General features: G+C 43.1%; 3 protein-coding genes across 5 annotated transcripts; 2 read left to right on the forward strand and 1 right to left on the reverse strand.

Annotated features, from left to right (window-relative positions):
* Window positions 1-7139: 7139 nt before the first annotated feature.
* Window positions 7140-11941, forward strand: LOC127768651 (probable sugar phosphate/phosphate translocator At1g48230). Its single transcript, XM_052294273.1, has 9 exons — window positions 7140-7452; window positions 7972-8079; window positions 8327-8358; window positions 8429-8479; window positions 9134-9195; window positions 9269-9530; window positions 10240-10505; window positions 10744-10838; window positions 11380-11941. Exons 1-9 carry the CDS (start codon window positions 7366-7368, stop codon window positions 11554-11556), a joined length of 1140 nt encoding a protein of 379 aa, XP_052150233.1. The 5' UTR covers window positions 7140-7365; the 3' UTR covers window positions 11557-11941.
* Window positions 11942-14196: 2255 nt separating this feature from the next.
* Window positions 14197-17322, forward strand: LOC127765553 (eukaryotic peptide chain release factor subunit 1-3). Of its 3 annotated transcripts, none has more exons than XM_052290471.1 (2): window positions 14197-14414; window positions 15738-17322. In XM_052290471.1, the coding sequence occupies exon 2, from the start codon at window positions 15766-15768 to the stop codon at window positions 17077-17079; it is 1314 nt and encodes a 437-aa protein (XP_052146431.1). In that variant the 5' UTR covers window positions 14197-14414; window positions 15738-15765; the 3' UTR covers window positions 17080-17322. The 3 variants fall into 3 exon arrangements, with proteins under 3 accessions (XP_052146431.1, XP_052146432.1, XP_052146430.1); XM_052290472.1 differs by having other exon boundaries at window positions 14197-14409; XM_052290470.1 differs by having other exon boundaries at window positions 14204-14307; window positions 15738-17321.
* Window positions 17323-18380: 1058 nt separating this feature from the next.
* On the reverse strand, window positions 18381-23186 carry LOC127765552 (beta-glucosidase 7). The gene is made up of 11 exons (XM_052290469.1): window positions 22831-23186; window positions 21933-21991; window positions 21098-21173; window positions 20921-20992; window positions 20714-20801; window positions 20099-20342; window positions 19731-19846; window positions 19374-19591; window positions 19250-19281; window positions 19014-19116; window positions 18381-18901 (listed from the first exon to the last, which is right to left on the reverse strand). Exons 1-11 carry the CDS (start codon window positions 23066-23068, stop codon window positions 18633-18635), a joined length of 1515 nt encoding a protein of 504 aa, XP_052146429.1. The 5' UTR covers window positions 23069-23186; the 3' UTR covers window positions 18381-18632.
* Window positions 23187-25280: the final 2094 nt, after the last annotated feature.

Here is a 25280-nt window from a genome sequence, read left to right on the forward strand (position 1 = left end):
CTAAACTGACCGAGGAAAAGAAAAGGATTAATGAGTGGCAATTAGGCGGGTTCCCAGGTCAAGTCCTTGTAGCTTACGGAGAAACTCGCGCTCGCGACTTGAACACGACGAGAGAGCGGGGGGACGTGAGTGGGCCGTGGCGGTACCCGGTCGTTAGCTTATGTGGAACGGTTGGGCCCTTGCTGAGTCGGAGTCGGAGTCGGACGGTAAAATATTCGGAGGCCAGTGCTTCCGACGTCACTGCTGCTTACTTTTGTTGCTCTCCTTGAGTGATTTTTCTTGATTTTTTTATTATAAAAAGGAGTGATTTCTTTAGTTTTGCAAGTCCGCTGCACTCTCGCTCTGGTTCGAATTCCGGTACTTGGAAAACTTGTGTGTAATTGTGTATGGAGTGTAATCCTCGGTCATGTAACCCGTTCGTTAGATCTAATTGGATAGATGGGCATTGTTAGATTTAATGATCAAAAACAATTTGGTACCGTAACGTATCGGTACCTCGAAATACTTTTTGTTGGACGCTTTATGTGTTATTAATTGAATGAACGGTCAATAATCTTTCATGATTTGCTTGCTTAATTCAATTGTTCACGGAGAGGCAACTCACTCTCTTCTCTCCGGCGTTTCTGCTCATCGACGAATCACAACTTAGAGATAATACCATGTTCAGTGCTATGACTATGACATTAAGGAAAAGATGAAACCTGCGACCTCCCAGCTCCCAAGAGAACCTTAGGCTCTTAATTTGCTTTATTTTTTTGGGCCTATTTGAAATATATTAATATAATAATTCATATGGTTCTTTCTTTGGCCTCCTCTAAATACGAGAATTCATTATGATAAAAATCCTATAAAATTATCATGAAATTTCTGTGTTCCAACTTCCTAGTGAGGGCGGAAAAGGGCTCTAGCGTAATAGATTCTCTTTTGGATGTTCTACCGGTTCAAACACCCCCTCATTCGATGCTCGATGGTCCGTTCTCCGTTGGGTACGTTGTATAAAGTAGACATTTTGACTACAAGATTAATTAATGTTTGACAACGACCACACTACTTAGTCTATGTAGATTAGCTAGCTAACGGCGAAGAAGTGATATACTATTATGGCCTTAAGCACAGATATATAGAATATCTTCAGTCATACAAGTAGTAAGGACAAAGACTAATAGGTATTAAGACTAGAGTATGAATCGGACTCTATCCTAGTTTTTCTCATAAATAGAGGGCCGTGCCTGTTGTAACCGTATGGCGACTTAGCATAGCGAGAGGGAGCGGCTACCGGCGGCGACCGGCCGTGAGTCGTTGTAACTCTGATACGCTGTATATGCTGGATCGGGGAGGAGCGCCCGTAATCAGTGCCCCGGATATGTAGGCTACCAAATATCGTGCCTCGGTGTCGCTATCGTTTTGGATCTCCTATGGCGTTTTCTTTCGCGTTTAGCTACCGATGTCGATTTCGGGGCTGGTTTTATAACAAGTGGTATCAGAATCTGCGGGAGGTCTATGGTAGAGGTGCGATGGAGGTGCTCCACACCGCGTAGCCTGCTGTAATGCCCAGGGAGGGGCATTGGCGCAAGGTGGAGCACGACGGCGATCAACGGAGTCTTGATCGGTGGATCGAACACTTCTGGCGGCGGCCGGAACCGTCGATGGCTGCTTTCAACAAGGAGATGAATAGACGTGGTGCTCGGGTTGATGGCGGCGGAAGCGATTGGCGATTCAATCGGTGGGTCGGACACTTCGGGCGGGTGGCTCGGACTTTCCGATGAGCTACTCTCGACAAGGAGACGTGCGGCCGCACGCTCGGGTTGATTGAAACTGGAGGCGATCGGCGTTCTCGATCGGTGGATTCGAACACTCTGGGCGGGGTGGCCCGGGCCTTTCGATGAGTTGCGTTCGACAGGGAGACGGCTAGACGTAGCGCTCGGGTCGTTCGGCGGTTGGGAAGACGGCATGCGACTTGTCGGCTTCGGCTCGCGACTAGATTGATGACGTTTCAATCGGAAGTCGGAGCGGGTGGATCCTATAGGCTGTTTTGGAGGTGTTGACGAGGTATTTGCACGATGGAATTGCTTCAAAGGCGGCGTATTTTGTGGCATATAGCTGAACAAAGCCTAGGGCGAATAGAGCAGCATCTAGTAGGGGTTCAACCCTGGAGAGGTTTTGGTTCAACCTGTTTTTCCCTATAGCAGACAAGAAGTAAACCACACGGGCTGTAGATCAATGACAACAGTTGTTGGTGGAGTCGTCGGTGGTGCTTGGCGCTGGTGCTAGATGTTGTCAGAGATACGAAGAAGCCCAGGAGGTCAGGGTCGCGGCGGTGTGCGCGTCCTGCGTCGAAGCCGAGCCGGCGACGGAGATCAGGGCGATGCCAAGAAGGAGCTGGCTAGGGTTTAGCTAGGTCGTGTAGGGTTCGGTCTTGAGGATTTGTGGTGTGGAAGACACGGACATGGAGTCGTCTCTGGTTCGGTCACGGCACGGACACAATCGAAGACAAACAGTGGATACCAAGTTTCAACATGAAGGGGAATCGGACGAGGACTATGATTCGTTCATGAATCGGACTCGATTTTTCCCCAAATAAAAGCAGCAAAGGAACCACGGGATTGCAACAACGCAATCGAAACAAACCACAAGGCAAGGGCGAGATCTTACCTCCGATTTCGTGGGCAGCGTGGTTTGGGGCGGCGAGTTCACGGGCGGCTGGAGGCGTCATTGCAGGCGGTGCGCGGTGGCGTGGTGCTCGGCGCGGAGTTCGTCAGAGCTCCAGAAGGAGCTTGCGGTGGCGACTCCCGGCAGAGTAGTCGGCGTCAGGGTGTTCGGCAGGGGCGCTCCAAGGCGGCGGCAGCTTCTTGCGGGGCCAGCGGCTTCCCTGAGGCAGGCGGCGCAGAAGCTTGCAGGGTCGACGCAGGCGTGAGACGGTGGAGGGAGGCGGCAGTTTCCGAGTAGGAGGCACTGCGATTCCCTGTGGGCCGGCGGCGCAAGGCGGCGACGGGCAGAGCAGGTGCGCGGCGGCAGCGCATCAGGAGAAGACACGCGTGTGCAGGAGGGAGGAGCGAGGAAGCCGAAGAGAAAAGGGGATCGGCTCGATCTGAGCCGGTCTTTGACCGCTGTTGATTGGTTTTTTTTACTAGAAAAAACCGACCGGTTTTTTTTTTGGAAAAAAAGAGGTTGGTTTTGTCCGGCTGGTGACTGTGCAAGTTTAGTCGATGGGTCAATTAATCAGGGCAGATCAATTTAATAGGGCAACAGCTGTTGAGTTGATTATCATCGATGGCGGCGACGGTGGTTTCCAAATTTGAGGTGGTGAAGTTCGATGGCACCGGGAATTTCGTTCTCTGGCAGATGAGGATAAAGGATCTGTTGGCTCAACAGGGGATATCCAAGGCTCTTGAGGAGACGATGCCGGAAAAGATGGATGCTGGCAAGTGGGAGGAGATGAAGGCGCAGGCAGCTGCAACAATACGCTTGAGTCTCTCGGATTCTATCATGTACCAGGTCATGGATGAAAAAATGCCGAAGGAAATTTGGGACAAGTTGGCAAGCCTGTATATGTCCAAGTCGCTGACGAGTAAGTTGTATCTCAAACAACAGCTGTATGGTTTCCAGATGCAAGAGGAGTCAGATCTTAGGAAGCACGTGGACGTCTTCAATCAGTTGGTTGTGGATCTAAGTAAGTTAGATGTGAAACTAGATGATGAACACAAGGCCATAATTCTTCTGTGCTCGCTTCCACTGTCGTATGAACATGTGGTGACTACCCTGACGCACAGCAAGGATACTGTCAAAACTGAGGAGATAATTTCGTCGTTGCTTGCACGAGACTCGAGAAGATCAAAGAAAAACGAGGCAATGGAGGCTTCTCAGGCTGAGAGTTTGCTGGTCAAGGCAAAGCATGATCATGAAGCGGGGGTGTCGAAGAGCAAGGAAAAGGGGGCATGGTGCTATAAGTGTCATGAGTTTGGACATATAAGGAGGAATTGCCCGTTACTGAAGAAGAGGAAAGGTGGCATTGCAAATTTAGCAGCTCGTGGTGATGATTCAGATAGCAACAGTCATGAGATTCTCACAGTGTCTAACGAGAAGTCTGGAGAAGCGTGGATGTTGGACTCAGCTAGTTCCTATCACGTGACATCGAAGCGGGAGTGGTTCTCTTCATACAAATCTGGTGATTTTGGTGTTGTTTACTTGGGCGATGACACAAGCTATCGTGTTGTTGGAGTGGGCGATGTCAAGTTCAAGATGTATGATGGAAACGAGGTGCTACTTTCAGATGTGAGACACGTGCCGGGACTAAGGAAGAGTTTGATTTCGCTTGGGAGCCTACATGAGACAGGTTGGTTGTATCAGGTGGATTATGATAGAAAGACCATGAATATCATGAAGGACGGCAAGACTGTTATGACTGGTGAGAGGACAAGCTCATGTTTGTACAAGTTACAAGGAAGTGCTGTTGCAGGTGGAGTCATGGAAGATGGGCATGCTGGTGTTGCTGTGCACAATCCTGAAGGCGGTGAGCCTAGCGTAGGCTCGTCGGGCGGCTCAGCGTGAGCTGCGGCAGAACCAACTCAAGTCCTGGTACACGGAGGTTCGAGCAAGTAACAAATTCAGGTTGGCGTGGCATATTCGCCAAGGTGGAGTTTGTTAGAGTTTGTGTCGAATATGTGTACGTAGTCGGTTACAATTTAGGACTTGGAGTTGTAATAGGTATTAGGACTAGAGTATGAGTCGGACTCTATCCTAGGTTCTCTCATAAATAGAGGGCCGTGTCTGTTGTAACCGCATGGCGACTTAGCATAGCGAGAGGGAGCGGCGACCGGCCGTGAGTCGTTGTAACTCTGATACGCTGTATATGCTGGATCGGGGAGGAGCGCCCGTAATCAGTGCCCCGGAGATGTAGGCTACGGCTGAACTCCGTTACCAAATATCGTGCCTCGGTGTCGCTATCGTTTTGGATCTCCTATGGTGTTTTCTTCCGCGTTTAGCTACCGATGTCGATTTCGGGGCTGGTTTTATAACAGACTGCAGTACAGAATGGACCTGAAAATTACAAGGGGAAATGGGGTGAGTTGCTCTGCCGACTGGTCTATTGTTAGAGGGTGGAGGTTGAAACTCCACCTCCCCACTCATAAAAGAAGTGTTTATTATTGATAAATTAAACACTAGTTAAATAAAATAAAATAAAATATTAACATGATTTTTAAAATAACTTTCAGAAAAACTTAAAAAAACACTCCGTTTAGCAGTTTAGAAAAATGTGTAAACGGAAAACGAGGAAGTAAAGGTTGGGGAGAGGTGGTAGCCGAACTCTGCCAGATAATTGTGTTGGGAGTCTTCCCATTTTCCAACCATTATTCCATTGTTTTTCGCGTGCATATCTTTCCGAACTAGTAAATGACGTGTTTTTTAGAAAAAATATACATGAAAGTTGGTATAAAAATTATATTAATATATATTTTAAGTTTTTCAGATAACACCTAACTAATCATATGTTATGTTAATAAGTAACCCGTTTTACATAGTGGCGTAGCCAGCTAGGTGGCACTGTGGTCCATGGACCACCTAAAAATTTAAAATTATATTATATGTGCTAGTTAATATAATAAAAATTGTATAGTGGACTACCATTTTAATTAATATATTATATATAGATAGACCGTATTTATTTTAAATTTTAGCTACGCCACTGGTTTTACATGTACAGTGAGAGGTTCCCAACCTCTCACCCCGAAACAGAGAGTATCTAGTCCAGTCAGTGTGACAGCATACTCTATTGTTGACGGACAGTGGAAAAAAAAAATCATGTTCTTCCATCTCCTGATGGCGTCGTCATGTGTGGATTTCCACGTGGAAGATGATGTGCTCTGAAAACTTTTGATCTGGACTATCAACTGTGGAGTTGGCACGTCTTTGCGTCTTGTGTTTATTGGCAAAATGGGTTGTCGTGTCTTAAGGGATAAGTTATAACAATATAGCAAACTGCTTATACTTTGGTAAAATTTTATCGGTTTTGTCACAAACTTTAAGGTAAAATACTTTTCGCAGACTAAAGATGTATAAGCCATAAGATTACAAATTATAGATTTAAAATCGATTTACAGAAAATCTACTTATTTTAGAAATTTTATGTATTAGTTTTATGTTCCCATAAAAATATGATAAAATTGGTTGAATATGGGCACTTAAATATTAATTGCTCAATCCATTATTTGGTACTCCCTCCATCCCTCCATCCACAAAAGTTACACCTATTTCACATTTGACTTTTTTCAAAATTTTTCAAATAAGTTGTTTCTATTTGTAATCTTTATGCATTCAAGACTTAAATGAAGAGATAAATTAAATGTTTTATTAGAATCCAAGGAGTCATCTAAATACTCATTGATTGCATGTTTGCATTCACTCTTTTATTTTATAACATCAAAGGTAATTTAATTTCTCCTTGGTCTTGGTGACAATAGTAATATGTGTAACTTTTGTGCATAGAGGGAGTATTATATAGCTTCGTCATGATAGTCTTATACACGCATATTTAAATTAGAGTAGATTTCACCTTCGACCTTCTTTAGTTAAAAAAAACCTTGGATTCCCTTTATTCCATTTTTTTTACAATGGATCTAATTTTCTTACCTTTTAGTTTCAAATTGGATACATTTCTTCTCTTGTTTCCACCACCATGCCAAAATCATCATCGTCTACTAGATGAAAACAATGTTCAGAAAAAAAAAATCAAAGTGAAAAAAAAGGAGGGCCTAAATTGAAAATATGAGTTAAACGGTTCATATTTTGAGACTTATGGTAACAAAATACATAGAGTTCAACGTGAAATCCACTCTAACCTATGAAATTTTACTCCATCCAGTGTTATCATCGCACGCTGCAAAAGGTAGGGAGCAAAACAAAACAAAACAAAAATAATTCCAAACCCGTACGCAATTTTTTAGGCCTGCAAACCACGACAATTATCCCCCTAAATCCTAACCACCGCATAGTCAAGCAGAAAACAATAAATTAGAAACGCGTGGATCAGTGACAGACATGTGGGCCCGAAACAGCACTGCGCTAATTAATCCCACTTTTTGCAGAAAAGACCCTGCCAGGTCTCCCACCATCTCATTTCAGTCCTCCCCCTGACCCCCTCCCCCTCTCGATCCCTTCCTTCCTTCCTCCCCCAATCTTCCAATCCGAGAGAGGCGCCGCACGCGTCCCAGATCTATGGTTCGCGCGCCCACTCCACTCCTCCCCCACCGCCGCGCCGACTCGCCGCCGCACCGGCCCTCCGCCGCGGCCGCCGAAGCCGCCTGGCCCCGGGAGTGAACCGAACCCCAGGAGGAACGCGAGGTGAACCGGGCGCGGGAGGCGGGGGCGATGATGATCAGCAGGCAGCTCGTGCTGACCTACCTCTACCTGCTAATCTACGTCTGCCTCTCGTCGGGAGTCATCCTGTTCAACAAGGTAGGGCTTCTCCTCCTTCGAAATGCCGGTTGCGATTCGCTCTACCTGCGTGTATGCTTTTGCTTTTTTGCGTTTGCTCTGGGCTAGAGAAGAAATCGAGGAATGCGATGATCTGAGGTCCATTTTGTTCGCAGTGTCTTTTGTGTAGTGTTTGCTCCTTGAACGACTTCACTTCTAATGTGGTTTGGAGAACTGCAATATGAGTGAGTGCTACTTTAATTGCTATATCCGTTAGTTTGGTGGACGGTCTATTACAATGCTTTGCTTTCTGTAGGATTTTAGGGTTGTTAGGTGAATCAGGGTTCTTGGTACAGCACACTGTCATCTGTAGTATAATGTGGGCTCAAAGCGTAACGGATTTGACGAATGTCGGTGATGGATGCTGATAATGCAGATCTGGGGCTTTGCATATTATTTTTTTTGCGGTGCTATATGCTTGCTTGGATGTAAGTAGATGTTTAATTATGAGAGGCCACGCTGACTATGAACTTAATGCTCTCATTTTTCCTATTTTTGCAGTGGGTACTTTCTCCAAAGTACTTCAAATTTCCCTTTCCTATTACCCTTACAATGATTCACATGGCGTTTTCTGGAGTCGTAACGTTCTTCCTTGTCCGTGTGTTTAAGGTATGCTTCTTTGTGCCAATTTTCCTATTACCTCCTTCCATGTTCGATGCACACTGGATTACTTGCTTGTTGTAACTTTCAACCAAATGGCATACAAAGTGTTGATTGTCGAATAGAAACTGTTCTTATGCAAGAATAGGCAAGGTAGTTTCTGTATTGAAGCTTTAAGTTTGTAGTTTGTCTGGTGCTGTCATTTGGTTTTTCCTGTAAGAGCTAATGGAGTCATCTTGCTATGTTGGTGATGCAGGTCGTTGCACCAGTCAAGATGACATTCCAAATGTAAGAGCACTTAACTTTGTCATTCACTGTGTGGAATTTGATTCTTAGTCATTTCTTTCACTTAATGCAGATATGCCACATGTGTGATTCCAATTAGTGCCTTCTTCGCGTCAAGTCTTTGGTAAGCTAAACATAGACAAGATATGAAACCATCTTTCATTTCATTTTTTTCCTCGATCACTTCTTTATTATCTCCTGTATGAGAAAGCATGGCTTTGAAAGCATATGCACTCATGTATGTGATATATGTAGGCCTAAAATGTTAAATGCATTGATCTAAAGCTGACTATCAACATTACACAAATGGCATGATACTTGCAGTTTTGATATTTTATGATGACCTGATTGATTGCTTTGAATTGATAAAGTTTTTGCTATTGAGATTGTTTTCAAACCTAGCTGTTCTGTGTGTACTATTTGCCATGTATACCATAACTTGAATAGAATGGTTTGTGTATTATGTGTAATTGCGATGTGAATTAACAAATGCATGCTCTGTATGTGTATAATGTGTTCTAATACTTTGGTTATTTTTGCAAATGGGGCACAGTATGCAAACTCTATTTTTGTTAATACCGGACAGTAGTATCTTATCTCAGTATGTGAACTATACTATTAGTTTCCTTTATTAACCCCCATACAGCATTTACTGTATATGAATATTTGGAAATTTGCTACTTCTCCTGTAAAGTTATCTTGAATCATGTGTATGAAGAATGAGTTTCCCTTGCATAAAATTCTAACAATACTTTAATTGATTTGATTATTTTTACAGGTTTGGAAACACAGCATACTTGTATATTTCAGTCGCCTTCATTCAGATGCTCAAGGCCTTGAGTGAGTTACCGTGAAACTCCCTGTAAATCAATTTATCATTTCTGGTACTGATTTGTGTTACTTTGTAATGCAGTGCCTGTGGCAACATTTATAATGGCTGTTCTATGTGGTACTGACAAATTAAGATGGGATCTTTTCTTGAACATGGTCTTGGTCAGTGTTGGTGTCGTAGTTTCATCATATGGCGAGATTCATTTTAATATCATAGGAACATTATACCAAGTAACAGGCATTTTTGCGGAAGCCCTCAGGCTGGTTCTGACACAGGTCCTCCTTCAAAAGAAGGGGTTAACTCTAAACCCTATCACAAGCCTATATTATATAGCCCCTTGCAGGTATTGCAACTATATCTGAAAAGTTTGCTTGCTTGATATGATTTCAACCAACTACCGTTGAATGAAATAACGACTTCTCTCTTAAAGTCTTACAGAATACTTGTACGAAAAACAAAGAGAATTTTTTAGTTTGCTCTTATAAAAAACATGTAAACTGCCATTTTCTTGAGGTTCCATTAGTGATATTAATGACTTGGATTTATATAATATGTACAACCAAATGGTGCTAGTGCTACTTTATTGTGCAAGTGCTGTTGTAATGTACACATGTAAATAAAAATCACTAAAACTTATAACACAATTGGTTTTCCTATGACATTTATGAAGAGAACACTGTTCTTCATTTGTAGTAGTTTCTAACCTCAGTTGTTTGAATGAATAAATAAAAGAACAGATTTGAAATGTATATTCGTCTTATTAGATTGCATGTATTAGGCAACAAGAGCATTCGAGAGGTTTATGGCATCTGTCTGTAAGACTTATATGTGTGGTTTCTTGTTGAGAAGCAGAAAGTAGTTTGTTAGGACTTAGGAACAACCATTTGCTGCCTCAACTTTTGCACTCACTGGTTTTTCTTCTGTAGCCTCTGTGATTATTATGCACTGTTTTTGTCTCCATACAACTAAGCTTTGCATATTCTATATGTCACTAAAATGTTTGTGCCATTTTACTCTCTGCAATTTCTTATATGTATTCTTCTGTTTTGCAGTTTCATCTTCCTGTTTGTTCCTTGGTTTTTACTTGAAAAGCCAGAAATGGATGTTTCTCAAATTCAGTTCAACTACTGGATATTTTTCTTTAATGCAGTTGCTGCATTTGCATTGAACATATCCATCTTTCTAGTTATTGGAAGAACAGGAGCAGTCACCATCCGAGTCGCAGGAGTTCTGAAGGACTGGATACTCATTGCCCTCTCAACCATTATCTTTCCTGAATCTATTATTACAAGCCTCAATATAATTGGATATGCTGTTGGTAATTATCCATTCAATTTTCTCTAGAAGTAGAATCTATATCTATAATCTTAACCTGTGGTTTTGTGTTCCATTGCATAGCATAAACATGGGGTTATGTTAACATGTGTAACATACTAACATGTTCTTTTGAGTTACAAAGGGACATAAATCCGGGGCTTGTGAAATTTGCTTATACTTTTATTTCAAATACGTTGTTTGTGATTAACCTTCTTAATTAGTATTGCTTTAATGTGTAGCTCTCTCTGGCGTTGTCATGTACAATTATTTGAAGATGAAAGATGTCAGAGCGAACCAACTTCCAGCTGATAACGCTCCTGACAGAGCTACGAAGGTCAGAGTACGACTTTCTCTGCACTTACTTTATTTAGATATCTTGATTCTTTGTGGTCTTCCTCTTGAACATGTTCATCCATAGAGATCTTTCATGTATGATGTATCACTACTTTATAGTACAATATTGTTCCAGTTATGAGTTTCTTATCTTGTTCTTTGCTTGTCTCTGCCCTTGTTATCGGTTGCATAAAAAAAACTGCTATTACGCATTGCGTTGTTGTCACACACAACACCAAGTTATTGTCTAAAAATGGTTACCTTTTAGTACCATAGCTTCCACTACTATAGCAATTGCAGTTCCAATTTGTATCATATGGGTGGCTGTTGCGTTGTCCACCTAACCACAACATTTTATTACTCCATGAAGTTTGGTTCTCCCGTGTCAACAAATCAGATACCACGTAAATATAGTATTGGAGCTTCCAATTTTGTTTAATACTTTACTTGGCGTAACTTTGATAATAGGCAAAACCAAATGATTGCTCATTTTTCTTGTACTTACAAGTCACATAACTGTAGAAATGTTCAACTTTTTGCAGGATAAGAAGATTTCAAACATATACAAGCCTGACAATTTCATGGATTCTAATGATGAAACCACTGTTGGAAGTCTGGCGTCAGAAGGTGCAGGGGTTGATGAAGAAGCCCCTTTGATTCCTTCTTCACGCCTCTCCTATGTTACCCGGACACAAACTGGCAGCTTCAATAGCAGATGACCATCATTTTCTGAAGTTTTGAGTTAGTTGAGGGAGCAAACTTTGCCCCAGATTAACCAGCTTTCCTCCTGGGGAGTCTGAAAGAGGTGTTAGGATGATAAACTATAGCCATATTAGAAGCTCTGGTGAATAGTCCTGCATTCACCTTGGTATATTATGCTAGTTGGAACTGAATGTGTATTGGCCAGACACCTGGAGATGAAGTAGAGAAAAGTGCAGGGATAGGGTCAAATGTTTGACCAGTACTTGGGATCAATTTGGTAGTTGCGTTAGATATATATTGCTTATTAACCCAGCATATTGAAAATGTTTAGCAGACCATAGACGATGTAAAGCATTTTATAGATGCTAATTTGTATTGCAGTTTTGTTTCCGTTTCTGGATATTTTGTTCCATTTTCCGTCTCTGTACTACAGCAAGCACCATGGGTGTATCTGAATATCTCATCTCGACGATAATTTCACCGATTGCTGTAAAATTCCTACCTTCCGATAAGCTACCGCTATTATCAATGAACCGCCGCTATGGCCTATGATCAATGTATCTTTCGTTACCACGTTGACCCGAATCCAGTATTGTGCTGTTTTTGTCGCTGGAAAGGAACGATTGCGACGTGAGCTCAAAAATTGTGGACGGGTGCGATGTGAGCTCAAAAATTGTGCTGTTTTGTCGCTGGAAAGGAACGATTGCGATCCACAAATCCACGTTGACTACGCAATGCACTTTTGCGCGGGGCTAGTCAGCCTCCATTCTCCACCGGCATATGTTGGATTTGTGGCTGTGATAGAACCCAAGTTCGCAGGTCGGCGAACAAAGTACTCCCTCCGATAAAAAAAAAAAAACCTAGACAATGATAGGATATACCTAATACAACAAATCTGAATAATATCATGTCCAGATTCATTATGCTATGTTATGTCTCATTTTTGCCTAGCCTAAATTGTTTTTTAGGCGCATAGAGTATGTAGCAGAAGTTGTGACAATCTGACTTGTGAAGTGGATACTTATGTTTGCTTCTGGTCTCATATCTTTCGGCTGTTATGGATACTGGAGATCCATTTTTGGGTTATCACTTATTTTGGAACGAAGAATTTTAGAGAAATTAGATTTAAAGCTGTAAAATTTCTGCAATTGAAAAGTATCTAACCATTGCCACCACTAGACACTAGTCCATTCCACTTCCTTTTGTCCCGTTATTATTGGTATTATTCCACTTGCAGTGTAGTAGTGGAAGAATATGGCTCTCTTTGTAGCCCTAGAGGTAGCCGAAGGGGAACGTCAGACGAGAGCCGTCTACCTGCCTAGATAGTTATCTTCCCTCGCACACCCTACCTCTAGGTAAAACCCTTGCTCCGTCTCCCGCTCCCGCTCCCGCTCCGTCTCCGCTCCCTTGCAGCTCGGTTCGATTTGATCTAACCTCATGTAAGTTTAGTGTTGGTTGGAGTGTAATCGCTATCATGGAAGGGAATATCTTTTTAAAAATTTAAAGTTCCCTTTAATTTAACACTAATCAAATTATTTTGGAGTGTCTGAGTTGTCTTACTTGATTTCATCCGAAGAAACAGAGGAACGACTATGAGTTTGCTAAATCCTCCTATAGGTTGTCAAATGGGCTAGGTCTTTTCTTATCCGCCCAGGCACGCATGTGCCGTTTACAGTCCAGGAATTGCACGATCTGTTTGGGTGTGGGTTGCGTTGGCACGACCCGTCTAGCCACACCATGCTTGGATTGCTATCTGGCTCGACATGCCTACATGACAAATGCATGTAGTGAGACAGCACGACATGGCCCAGGAATAGCACGACACGGCATGGCCCATGCGGCACGATGATGACCGACGACTGGCGAACAACCGCCAATTGAGAAACTACCACAATGCCATCCGAGCAGGAGCTAGGAAGAAAGGAGAATGTAAGAATAGAAGAAGCTAGGGGCTCGAGGCAGAGGAAGCAGTGGTAGACGCTCATCGATGTAAGCCTGCATGACAATGTGGTGGCGTGACCAACCACATTTGTGAGCACAACCGCTAAGCATGTTGGTCATTAGGCGTTCACTAGCTCGGTGTGAAGGAAGTAGAAAGTGAAGGGCCACGACAGTGCTTGATGAGGAGGAAGAGGAATATGCTATCGGTGAGCGAAGGACCTCACTAGAGCTTCATCGGAGTTTGTGCAGTAGGATGTAATAGCCTCTGTTCGTATTCTTTTTCTCGGTATATATCAAATTTGGGCTAAGCGGTCTCCACATAACACATGTACCCTAATTGTGCCAGGCCAACACAACATAACCCGACATCTCACTAGGCCATGCCTGGGCTCCAGCCTTACCACGTGGATCGACACAACACGACTCATTCGGTGAGCCATGCCTAATTGGACAATGCCCAAACATATTTATTATTTATCCACCATCTCAATCTTATTCTATTAAAAAAATCTACCGTCTCAAGGGTTAAACTAGAGACTCCATCTGAAAAATGAGATTAGGACGAATGGATATTATTTTCATTTTTCAGATTTCGACCGTCTACCTAGGTTGGAGATGGGATGGGTGTGCAATCCGGGTGAATTGATGCGAGAAATTACTAAGTTACCCTCGCCATTTTGACTCTTCTGTCGTGAGTGAGTTACCCTGACCCCTCGTCAGTTTGCCCTTGCCCACCGCCGCCGCCGGCCCCGCCCCCGCCCCCATCCATCCCGCGAGCGAAGAAGGCCGCAATCGTTCGTCCTGCTGCTTCCGCCGCATCCATCCTGGTGAGCACACCCTCCGCCACCGCCGCCTGCGTCGATCCCCATCCATCGCGCGAGCGAGCGCATAGGGTCGCCGTCGTTCCTCCTGCTGCTTCCGCCGCATCCGTTACGCACGTCCTCTTTCCCATCTCTCTCTCTACCCACGCACTTTTTCTCGAATTTGCGTTAACCCTAGCTTCTGTTCTAGAAATTTAACTCAACCTTAGTACTAATAACAGCTTGATGGTTCGCAAGAAGTTTGGGGGTTTAACTGAAACCCCATGTCCCATGTTAGATCCGCCACTGATTTGTAATTGTCCCAAATGTCCAATTAGCATCATCATCACTAACCATTTTGGATGGTGTCCTTACTGTCCTTTTCAAGCTAAATCGGTTGACTAAAGTTCCAATTCTTTGATAATAGCTTGATGTGCTAGGTTTAACTTTGATGAGTAATTCTTTACCAGCCAAAAATCTAATCCATGTTGCTTGCAAACTAGAACTAGAAAGGCCCATTTTGGTACGGAATATGAAATGACCAAACAACTCATGATCACTAGGAACTGGGTAAGGGACACAGGACGTGACCTGACAAAATTGTGGTTTGAGTCGCTAAACCTATTTGGATGACCCTCAGCCTTGTTCTGGTTCTGTCTACCCAGAACTCTTGGTTTTGTGTTTACCATACTATGCAATTGACCTAGAAATGATTGTTTATGACTTACTCCTATGTTCCAAAATGGCCATCCAAGTATGGAGAGAGTTTTGTTTCTGTATTATATGTTGGTATAAATATAGAGACTACCACCAATGATTTTTCTGTTCTATTTCAGCTAGAAGTAAATGATTGCCGCAGACCACACTTTGATATGATTGTTTATTTTCTTTGTGTTAAACCTAGTAACTCAGTTAGTATGGATAGTTCTGATTTTAAATTTTTCCTATTCTTTATTTAAGGAACTGGTTTTCCTCTTATTTCTTGTGAGCACAAGTCATTGGCGACCATTCCTATGGATTTATGGTTGCTCTAACCACCATGTCGTAAATGCTTCACTTGTGAAGAAGCAGCACATGTTATGGCCTTATAGGCCAGTCATGTAGTCATGTATGATTGTCCATGGCTTGTTGCCGTGGCTTATGTCCACTTAAATACAAACTACATTTATATTATACACAAAAATTGATACAAATTGCAGATTGGATTTAACGCTTGTAGTGTTAAGAATTATTGCGTGGCAACTTTCATAAGCTAATAGCTTTGTCTTGGATGACGTTGGATAGAGCACTCTTGTTTTGTAAGGGAGCAGCTACGATCAGTTTACTAGACACTAGATAGTGTATTCTAGTCTAAAAAAAATTCATCAACCTTTTTTTTTTGTTATTTCCTTGTATTTGACAGCTCTGAATTCTGTCTCTCGGGTTTGTTACTAATATTTGAATTTGGTATTCTGCAGGTGAATCAAGCATCCTAATTTTGTCAAGATGTCAGATGGTCAAGAAACTGACAAGAATATTGAGATTTGGAAGATTAAGAAGTTGATCAAGGCACTGGAGTCTGCTAGAGGCAATGGCACAAGCATGATCTCTCTGATTATGCCCCCACGTGATCAAGTCTCCCGTGTGACCAAGATGCTGGGTGATGAATATGGTACTGCTTCAAACATCAAGAGTAGAGTCAATCGACAATCTGTTTTGGCAGCCATCACATCAGCTCAACAGAGGCTGAAGCTGTACAACAAGGTTCCGCCAAATGGACTCGTCCTCTACACAGGAACAATTGTTACTGAAGATGGCAAGGAAAAGAAAGTCACTATTGATTTTGAACCATTCAAGCCCATCAATGCATCGTTGTATCTCTGTGACAACAAATTCCACACCGAAGCTTTGAATGAGCTCTTGGAATCCGATGACAAGTTTGGCTTTATTGTTATGGATGGTAATGGAACTCTTTTCGGCACACTGAGTGGCAATACTCGTGAGATCCTTCACAAATTCACTGTAGATCTCCCAAAGAAACATGGAAGAGGAGGGCAATCTGCTCTGCGTTTTGCTCGGCTTCGGATGGAAAAGCGTCATAACTATGTCCGAAAGACGGCTGAACTTGCTACTCAGTTCTTCATCAATCCAGCTACCAGTCAGCCTAATGTTTCTGGACTAATTTTGGCTGGTTCTGCTGATTTTAAGACAGAACTGAGTCAATCTGACATGTTTGATCAGCGTCTTCAAGCCAAGATACTTAATGTTGTTGATGTTTCCTATGGTGGTGAAAATGGTTTCAACCAAGCCATTGAGTTATCAGCTGAAATTCTAGCGAATGTGAAGTTCATACAGGAGAAAAAGTTGATTGGGAAGTACTTTGAAGAGATTAGTCAAGATACCGGGAAGTACGTTTTTGGCGTTGATGACACCCTTAAGACTCTTGAAATGGGTGCTGTTGAGACATTGATAGTGTGGGAAAACCTTGATGTCAACAGATATGTGCTTAAGAACAGTGCTACTGGAGAAACTGCAATAAAACATCTGAACAAAGAGCAAGAAGCTGATCAGAGCAATTTCCGCGACACATCAACCAATGCTGAGTTAGAAGTTCAGGACAAAACATCCCTTCTGGAGTGGTTTGCTAACGAGTACAAAAAGTTCGGATGCACACTTGAGTTCGTTACCAACAAATCCCAGGAGGGGTCACAGTTTTGCAGAGGTTTTGGTGGCATCGGTGGCATCTTGCGCTATCAGCTGGACATTCGTTCTTTTGATGAGCTTTCTGATGATGAGGGCGTCTATGAAGACTCTGATTAAAGATCCTATTATTCCCTTGCCTATGCTGATGTACTGAGGAACGCAACTGCCACAAGTTCTGAATTTTGACAGACTATTTATTTTTGGAGTACTTCAAAAGAAGCCCTATGTTTTGTTCGTGAGTTCTTAAAGAAAAGAGAACGCTAGTATTACCGAATTGTCATGTACCAAGATTGCATTGGATTGAGACTCAATTCAGGTGTCCTTTTTACCTATCCATTAATGTATGATTAGATTACATCTACATGATACAAAAAGTCAGGTAATTACCGACTGATCTACATGTGTTGCATGGATGGATTCATGATGATTTCTTGGGCGATGCCTTCTCCCAACCCCCACAGGAATCGTCGCAGCAGCTCTCCTGGCCGATCACCCTGTTGATCGTCCTGCCGACGCAGCTCGACGACGCGCAGGCGCCGTCCCTGGCGTTGTCGAAGTCCGGCACGAAGCCCATGAATATCGGCGGCGTGGAGGTGGAGCCGTACTGCTTCTCGACGCCGCCGTCCTTGCGGAACCGCACCTCGCAGCCGCCGGCGTGCTCCGAGCAGAAGAGGTTGTCGTGGCCCGGGTTGGCGAACACGCGCACGCCGTGCGCCCAGCACCGGTTGGCGCCGCGGTAGGAGCACAGCACCTCGAACACCTCGTCGCCGCGCACGGCGGGCAGCGACAGGCGCGCCGCCGCGCCGCCGGGGATGTCGGCGCGCGCCGACCACACCGACCGGCTGTGGTCGTGCTCGCCGTACCCGTGGCAGAGCAGCTGCACGTTGCCGTCGGCGAGGTCCATCTCCTCGCCGACCTCCTGCTGGTTCGACACCACGATCAGCCGCCGCCCGCCGCCGGCCACGTACGGCGTCGGCAGGTGGACGCACCTGAACCGGTAGAAGAAGCTGAGCGCCACCGCCGCGGACACCGCGGCGGCGAGGACGACGATCTTGACGGGCGCCGTGGCCATGGCGGTGCTGCGATGGCAACGTACGGCGCGGGCGATGGCGCGGTGGTGTGCTTGCGATCGCGGGCGTACGTGTGTGGTCGAGGCTGGCATGCACAATGGCGCGTGCTCGGTTCGTGCATGCTGCGACGTGGTTCTTGCTGAGGCCCCACAATGCGTTTGCCGCGGAATGAGCTTGTTTCGCTTGTAGTTTAGGACTCGCTCTGCCTAATTTTGGGTTGCTGCTAGATCAGTTCAATTTTTGCATAGAAAACTGGCTAAATTACTCCTTTTTTTTAATACAAAAACCTATCGCTTCAAACAACAGTTTCCTATAAAATCACCAAGCCAAATCTCATCAACTAATAAATTATAAGGCGAAATCTGATCAAACATTGATTACTCAAGATCGATCACACATCAAGAGTACACTTCTACAAGTTCACTAGACGGCCACAATTCTGATCATAGACACGAATTGCATAATCGAATCAATTTGCAGTCCTTTTATTTCCATCACATAGTTCATAGCCAGCTCTGATGCCATCCAAGCGGCAGCCTAGAACTGAACATGATGATCAATGGATGGCAACTTCAACTTCAGTCTGCGTGTCTTTCATTCTCAGTGCTTTAGCATGTCCCTGAACCAGTAGGCCGACGCCTTGGGGTGGCGCTCGAGCGTGTTGAAGTCGACGTAGACGATGCCAAACTTGGACGTGTAACCTGACAGCCACTCGAAGTTGTCCAGGAGAGACCAGGCGAAGTAGCCAGCCACATTGGCGCCCTCGTCGATGGCCTTCTTCAGCTGGGTGAGGTAGCTCCTGTAGAAATGAACCCTCGTGGTGTCGCGCAAGTACTGGTCGCGGCTGAGGTTCGCAGGTTGATCCATTCCTGATGACAAGATGGAATATGTTGATATGTTCATCACTTCTGGATTACACGCAGATTGTGCAATATGGAGCGGAAAATCGAATGGAGGGATATGGGAGAAGTTCAGAGCTACCGTTTTCAGTTATGACGACTGTCGGATTCCCGTACTTCTGCTTGATGTAGTTCACACATCCGTACATCCCCCATGGCACGATGTAAAGCCAATTAGAATTTGCCTGTAAAGATCGATGGATCAACAAAGGTTTTATGAGTTATGTTACTTCTGAATTTATCAGTTTGGTCACGTCAGTAGAATGCAGTGCTAGAAGAATCTGAAGCTGGAGAAGGATACAAATGATTACTGCATACCTGTGGTCCAATTGGTTTGCCGTTTTTCGCAACTGCAGAATTTAGGGGATAAAATATTTAGGAGAATATGTCTAGCAACGATACTGATGTACAAGCGCAAGGCGAGGCGAGGCAAGGAACTCACAAACATAGGTAACCTGCCAATCGGCTGAGTAACTCGTCGGTGTCTGCTGCATCAATTGCTGGCCCTTCATGTAGCTAGCTGTGTATTGGTTGATGCCAATATAGTCAGCCGAGCCCTTGACCAATCTAGCTTGTTCAGGAGTGAACTTGGGCAGCCTATCTTTCACAAGATCTTGCATTATCTGCGGGTAATGTCCATTTATCAATGGATCAAGATACCTGGACCATTGCAACCGTTAGCAATCCTAACAATGATAATTCTTTTTCAATGAAGCTCGATAGAATTTACTGAGATTAATAAAGCTTCCATTATCTAAAAAAAATAGGCTTTCTGAGAGGATATTCTTTATGGTCTTACCAACCAATGTGGAAGTCCCTGGCTCTTTGAGCCGCTGCTTGGTCTTCAGTTGAGTTGGAAAGAGCTTCATACCAATTGAAGTCCAGAACTATTCCAACTTTGCCTTGCTGAGCTGCCTACATTTTTGAAATTATATTTCCCAAATTTAGACTGGCCAGTAGGAGATATCCGTTAAAAAAAACAGTTGGCCCTTAATTGTCTGTTTTTTTTCTTTCTTTTCAAACTAGTATGTGGGTGGGTGTTTTGGTTGTGTGCATCTTTGTTGTGCAGAGGTCAGAAGTGTTCTTAGTATGATAGTATCACTTTGATGTAATTGACTGAGTTCAATAAAGCTTAAATTATCTAAAAAACAAGTCGAGAAAAAATACCTGATACTTAGTCCGGTATCTTGCAACAGCTGCAGCATGTGATAAGAGAAAATTATGAGCAACAATGTATGGTTCTGTTGCTGAGTTCCCACCAGCAGCGCATTTTGTGCACCTTTTAGGAGGATTTGTTCCTTGGTCATAACCAAGAAGTGCTACTATCCTTGGCTCATTAAATGTAAACCAGTGCTTGACACGATTGCCAAAGGTCTTGAAACAGAAGTCCGCGTACTCCGTGAATAGATCCCTACAGAACAAGTAGTATGAAGATAATCCAGACTTCAGAGTGCTACTTATACAGCTAGTGATGCCAGAGATACAGGATGCTGCATTTAGCTAGACAACAGGTACCAATAATCATAATGCAGTGCAGCTTTCTTTTGACAGAACAATAGAACTTTCACGTTCATAATAATTGTCATTTGTCTAGAATTGGAGCCAATTTTAGTCAGGAATTTTTGTGTTAAGAAACTGATAATTTTGTCCCAAGCATTCATACTTATCATGTGTGCTTCTATGTTTAAAACCAAGTCTAAAATAAGTCAATAACCAACAAATGACGAGAGTTCTAATAGATTAACAGACAAAAAGCTAGGATAAATTACTAATTTGACTTACGCCATTTTTGCATTCAACCAGCCTCCGTACTTCTTCTCAAGCGCAAGAGGGAGATCGTAGTGGTAAAGATTGACATAAGGAGTGATACCTGCTTGGTTTGAAGGAAATATTTAGTTATACAGCACTCAGTTTCCATGGAAGTTTCAAAGTTTCAAGTATGAGATCTTTTTCTTTTGCAGGGGATTCAAGTATGAGATCAAGCGGTACCTTTCTGCAGAAGGTAGTTTATAAGATTGTTGTAATATGCTACGCCTTCTTGGTTAACTCGTCCCTCACCATCTAGGTACACCAAAGGCGCATATTTGGCAGTAACAAATTGTCATTAAAAAAAATGATGCAGGGTATCAGGGCAACATGCTACAATCTGAGTCAGACTCAATGTACCTGGGAAGATCCTGGACCATGAGATTGAAAACCGGTAGGCATCAAAATTCAAACTTTTCATGAGATTAACATCTTCCTGTTCCAGAATGGATACACTTTTTTTTAGATAATGGAGAATGGAAACACTTACATGTAATGTAAGACCTTGGACACGCATATTTTAGAGCATTTACAGTTATTAATGCATAGAGATGTGCCATTATACCAGCTGTTTTGTGATCTGTAGTGTTATCTTGAAGTACAGAAGTTTCATTTACTTAGCAAATCTGGGGGAGCAATTATCTGATGAAAGACAAATCTGGGCACACATGCCCTTTCTATTTACCAAAGGAAGATACAACCCCAGCCCCATCCTCCCCAAAAGGAAGTAAAAGTAGGAAAAGCACCAAATTAGCTAGAGGACTCCAAACAAAACTACTTTTTTTTTTCAAAAGTTGCATGGTTGGTTTATCCATTCGATAAAAAATATTTGACGTTTAGGATAAGATTTGGTCAAACTTTTTATGACCGGATGGAATACAAAAAAACCAGTTATGCCTAGTGCCAGGCATACCAACGCAGAGGACTTTGTGATGTACTAGCAGGGTTTCCCAAACCGCCGGGGCCGGGTTTACCGTGCCCTGGCGGTAAGCACGGTTACCGTGCGGTAACCGCTGTAATCGTGAAAAACCGTACGAAACCGTGCAAAATTTATCAAAAAATTAAATTATTTTTTAAATTTATTTGAATTTAAGGAGGTTACCGCGGTTTTTCTATTACCGTACCCCGCGGTAAGGCCAGTAACCGCGGTAACCACGCGGTTACCGACGGTAATGTAAACCCTGTGGACTAGTACCTTATAGCGATGATATTGATCTGTCGCAACATCTCCATTCTGATTTCCTGCAACATTTCCTGTTCATTGAAATGTAAAATAAAAAAAATATATTATTATGGGTGAGCTTGACAAGTTGATCACAATTCACATGATTGACGGCTCAAGATCTACAAGAATGTCAGTTTAAACTAAAACTCAAGTAGTATTCATCTACCACTGTAGTGGAGTATATAAGGATAAAGATGCACAGATATTGGTCAACGTTCCACATCGAATTGGTCGCTGTTCAACATTCCAATTTGGCACATAATTCTAGCAAGCTGTGTATTAATTGTAGCACTGTCGTTCACAAATGTCATAATCATTTAGCCGTATGTCACCATTCTGTCATCTAGTGGCTGTTGAGTTGAGTACTTTACTCAGATGCTAGCCTTGTTTGGATCCTCCGGGCTATTAAATAGCCTTCCGAAATCTTGATATTTAGGATTATTAAACGTAGATTACCGACAAAACCGATTCCATAACCCCTAGTCTATTTTGCGAGACGAATCTAATGATGTATATTAATCCATAATTAGCGGCTGATTACTGTAGCAAATCATGGATTAATATACCTCGTTAGATTCGTCTCGCAAAATAGCCTAGGAGTTATAGAATGGGTTTTGTCATTAACCGCTATTTAATAGCCCTCCGGATCCAAACGGGGCCGCTCTATAGTAGACTAACAGTTGTGATTTGTGAAATATATATTTTTGGGCACTAACTAGTGTATTGTACTGCAACTGTAAGTAATTGAATACCGAAACTGCCAAAGCGGTTTGGAAAAAAGAAAATCACAGTTTCGAAGCCAAGAAGCAGAGTTAAAACTGAGTGACAGCAAAAGTAGAGTAGAGCAAGCGACTAATCGCAGTTTTACCCGGGGTGTGCGCGAAGGCGTCCCAGATGGACGGCCCGCGGCCGCCGGACGCCGCCATGCCCTCGACCTGGTACGCGGACGTGGCCGTCCCGAACACGAACCGCTTGGGGAACGCGGCGCGGTTCAGCCCGCCCAGCCAGTTGGGCTTGGGCACCGCCGCGGCACCAGCATCCCGCGCCGCCAACAGCGCGAGCGCCAGCACCAGCACCAGCGCGCAGTTCGCTCGCCGTGCAGCCATCACGACCGCGCGCGGCCGGAGCACACCGCCGGCAGGCGGCGGCAGCAGTTGTTCACACAGTGAGACCAAGCAGTAGCGCAAGCACACGCAGCCACGCACGCACAGTGGCCAACTATTGGGAGTATATAGCAGCGCTGCAGCGGTAGCTGCATGTGCGTGTCTCAATGATTGTCGGTGATGGGGACCGGGCACCGGGGAGCGGAGCGTCGCGAGCGCGCGATGGAATCTCGTCTCGTCTCCCCTATCGGAGACGTGGGGAGGTTTGGCAGTGCGCGCGCGGCCGAGTCCCTCCGTTCGGGAAAAAAAAAAAAAAAAAAGACAAAACCTGGTTTCCGTGTCTAATGTTTGACTGTCCGTCTTATTTAAAAAAATTATGAAAAAATTTAAAAAGATAAGTCACGCATAAAATATTAATCATGTTTTATCATCTAACAATAATAAAAATATGAATTATAAAAAAATTTTATATAAGACGGACAGTTAAAGTTGGACACGGAAACCAAGATTTGCCTTTTTTTTTTTTTTACGGACGGAGTATTCGGGACCGATCGACGCGTCCGCGACCGGTGCCGGTGACTCGGTGATGAGATGGGTGCGAGTGATAATCGCGTGGGGGCGCGTGATGTGCCGGGGCAGGGTGGGGGCCGGGAAATGATGGCCAGTTCACGCCTGTCGGCCAGGTTAGGTGGCGGTGGCGCCACCTTTTCCGTGGAATCTGTGGCTCTGTGCATGTACTGGAGTACTGCTCCTCCGTCACATTTTAAGTAGTACTCACTTCGGTTTCATTTTAATTAAGAGTAAAATTCATCATCGGTCTTTAAACTTATACCGCTGTATTATTCTGGTCTCTAAACTTGTAAATCGACTGTTTAGATTCTCAAACTTGTTCGACTGTATCATCCCGGTCTCTAAACATACAGATCACTCGTTTAGGTCCTCCAACTTGTTCAATTATGTCACCCCGGTCCCTAAACAGGACGGTCTAAAAACTTTATATCAAAAAATAATTCATAACTTTTTCATGTTAACTCTAATGAAGACAAACTTTATATCAAAATTGTAGCTCTCGACACGACCTACAACTTTGTAGTTGAAAAGTTTTTGAATTAAAACTGTTTAGGGTCCCAAAATATTATTGCATATTTATAGATTTTGTAATTTTAATTTTAAAATTACATTTTGGGACAAAAAAATGACTTAAAATAAAAAAAAATTCAACTACAAAGTTTAGATCGTGTCGCGGGCTACAAGTTTGATATAAAGTTTATCTTCATTAGAGTTCATATGAAAAAGTTATGAATTATTTTTAAATATAAAATATTTAGACCGTCCTATTTGACCCAGATGATATTCAAATCCAAGTTTAGGGATCGGGGTGACATAGCTGAACAAGTTGGAGGACCTAAACGAGTGATCTGCAAGTTTAAGGACCGGGATGACACAGTCGAACAATTTTAAGGACTTGAACGGTCGATTTGCGAGTTTAGGGACCAGGATGACACAACGATATAAGTTTAGGGACCGGTGATAGACTTTACTCTTTAATTACTTCCCCCGTCCCAAAATGTAAGCATTTTTGAGGTTGGCACGGGTATTAAGAAAGTGGGTGAGAATGATTGAAGAAGGTGTGTGATTGGTTGAAAAGAGAAAGTAGGTGAAAAAGAATGGTTGTGATTGGTTAAGAGGAGAAGGTAGGTAGAAAAATAGCTTCATTTTGGGACAAAGTGCTGTGCTAGAAATAGCTACATTTTGGGACGGAGGTAGTAACGTTTTGAACAATGTCACGGACTATAAAATATATTTTTGATCTTTTTTTATTAATATATATATAATAAATAAATGCATGTTTACTTTTATTATAGTGCTTTAAAAGACAAATCTATATATGTTGTTCTAGTTTCTTCAAACTAAATATTTTTAAAGTTATTAATGGCCAAAGTTATAAAAGTTTGACCTCAACCTTATCCAAAACGTCAATTATTATGGAACCGGAGGGAGTATAACCATAAGTTTTGGTATCCAACTTTAATTATCCATCTTATTTAAAATATTTTTATAATTTATAATTTTATTGTTATGAGATGATAAAATATAAATAGTACTTATGTTTTTAAATTTTTTTTACAAATTTTTTAAATAAGATGGACGGTTAAAATTGTGCACGGAAAATCATGGCTACACTTAAAATCAGACGGTAGATAAACGGGGTTCG

This window comes from Oryza glaberrima, chromosome 3 (genome assembly GCF_000147395.1).
Source record: "Oryza glaberrima chromosome 3, OglaRS2, whole genome shotgun sequence".
NCBI classification, from domain to species: domain Eukaryota; kingdom Viridiplantae; phylum Streptophyta; class Magnoliopsida; order Poales; family Poaceae; genus Oryza; species Oryza glaberrima.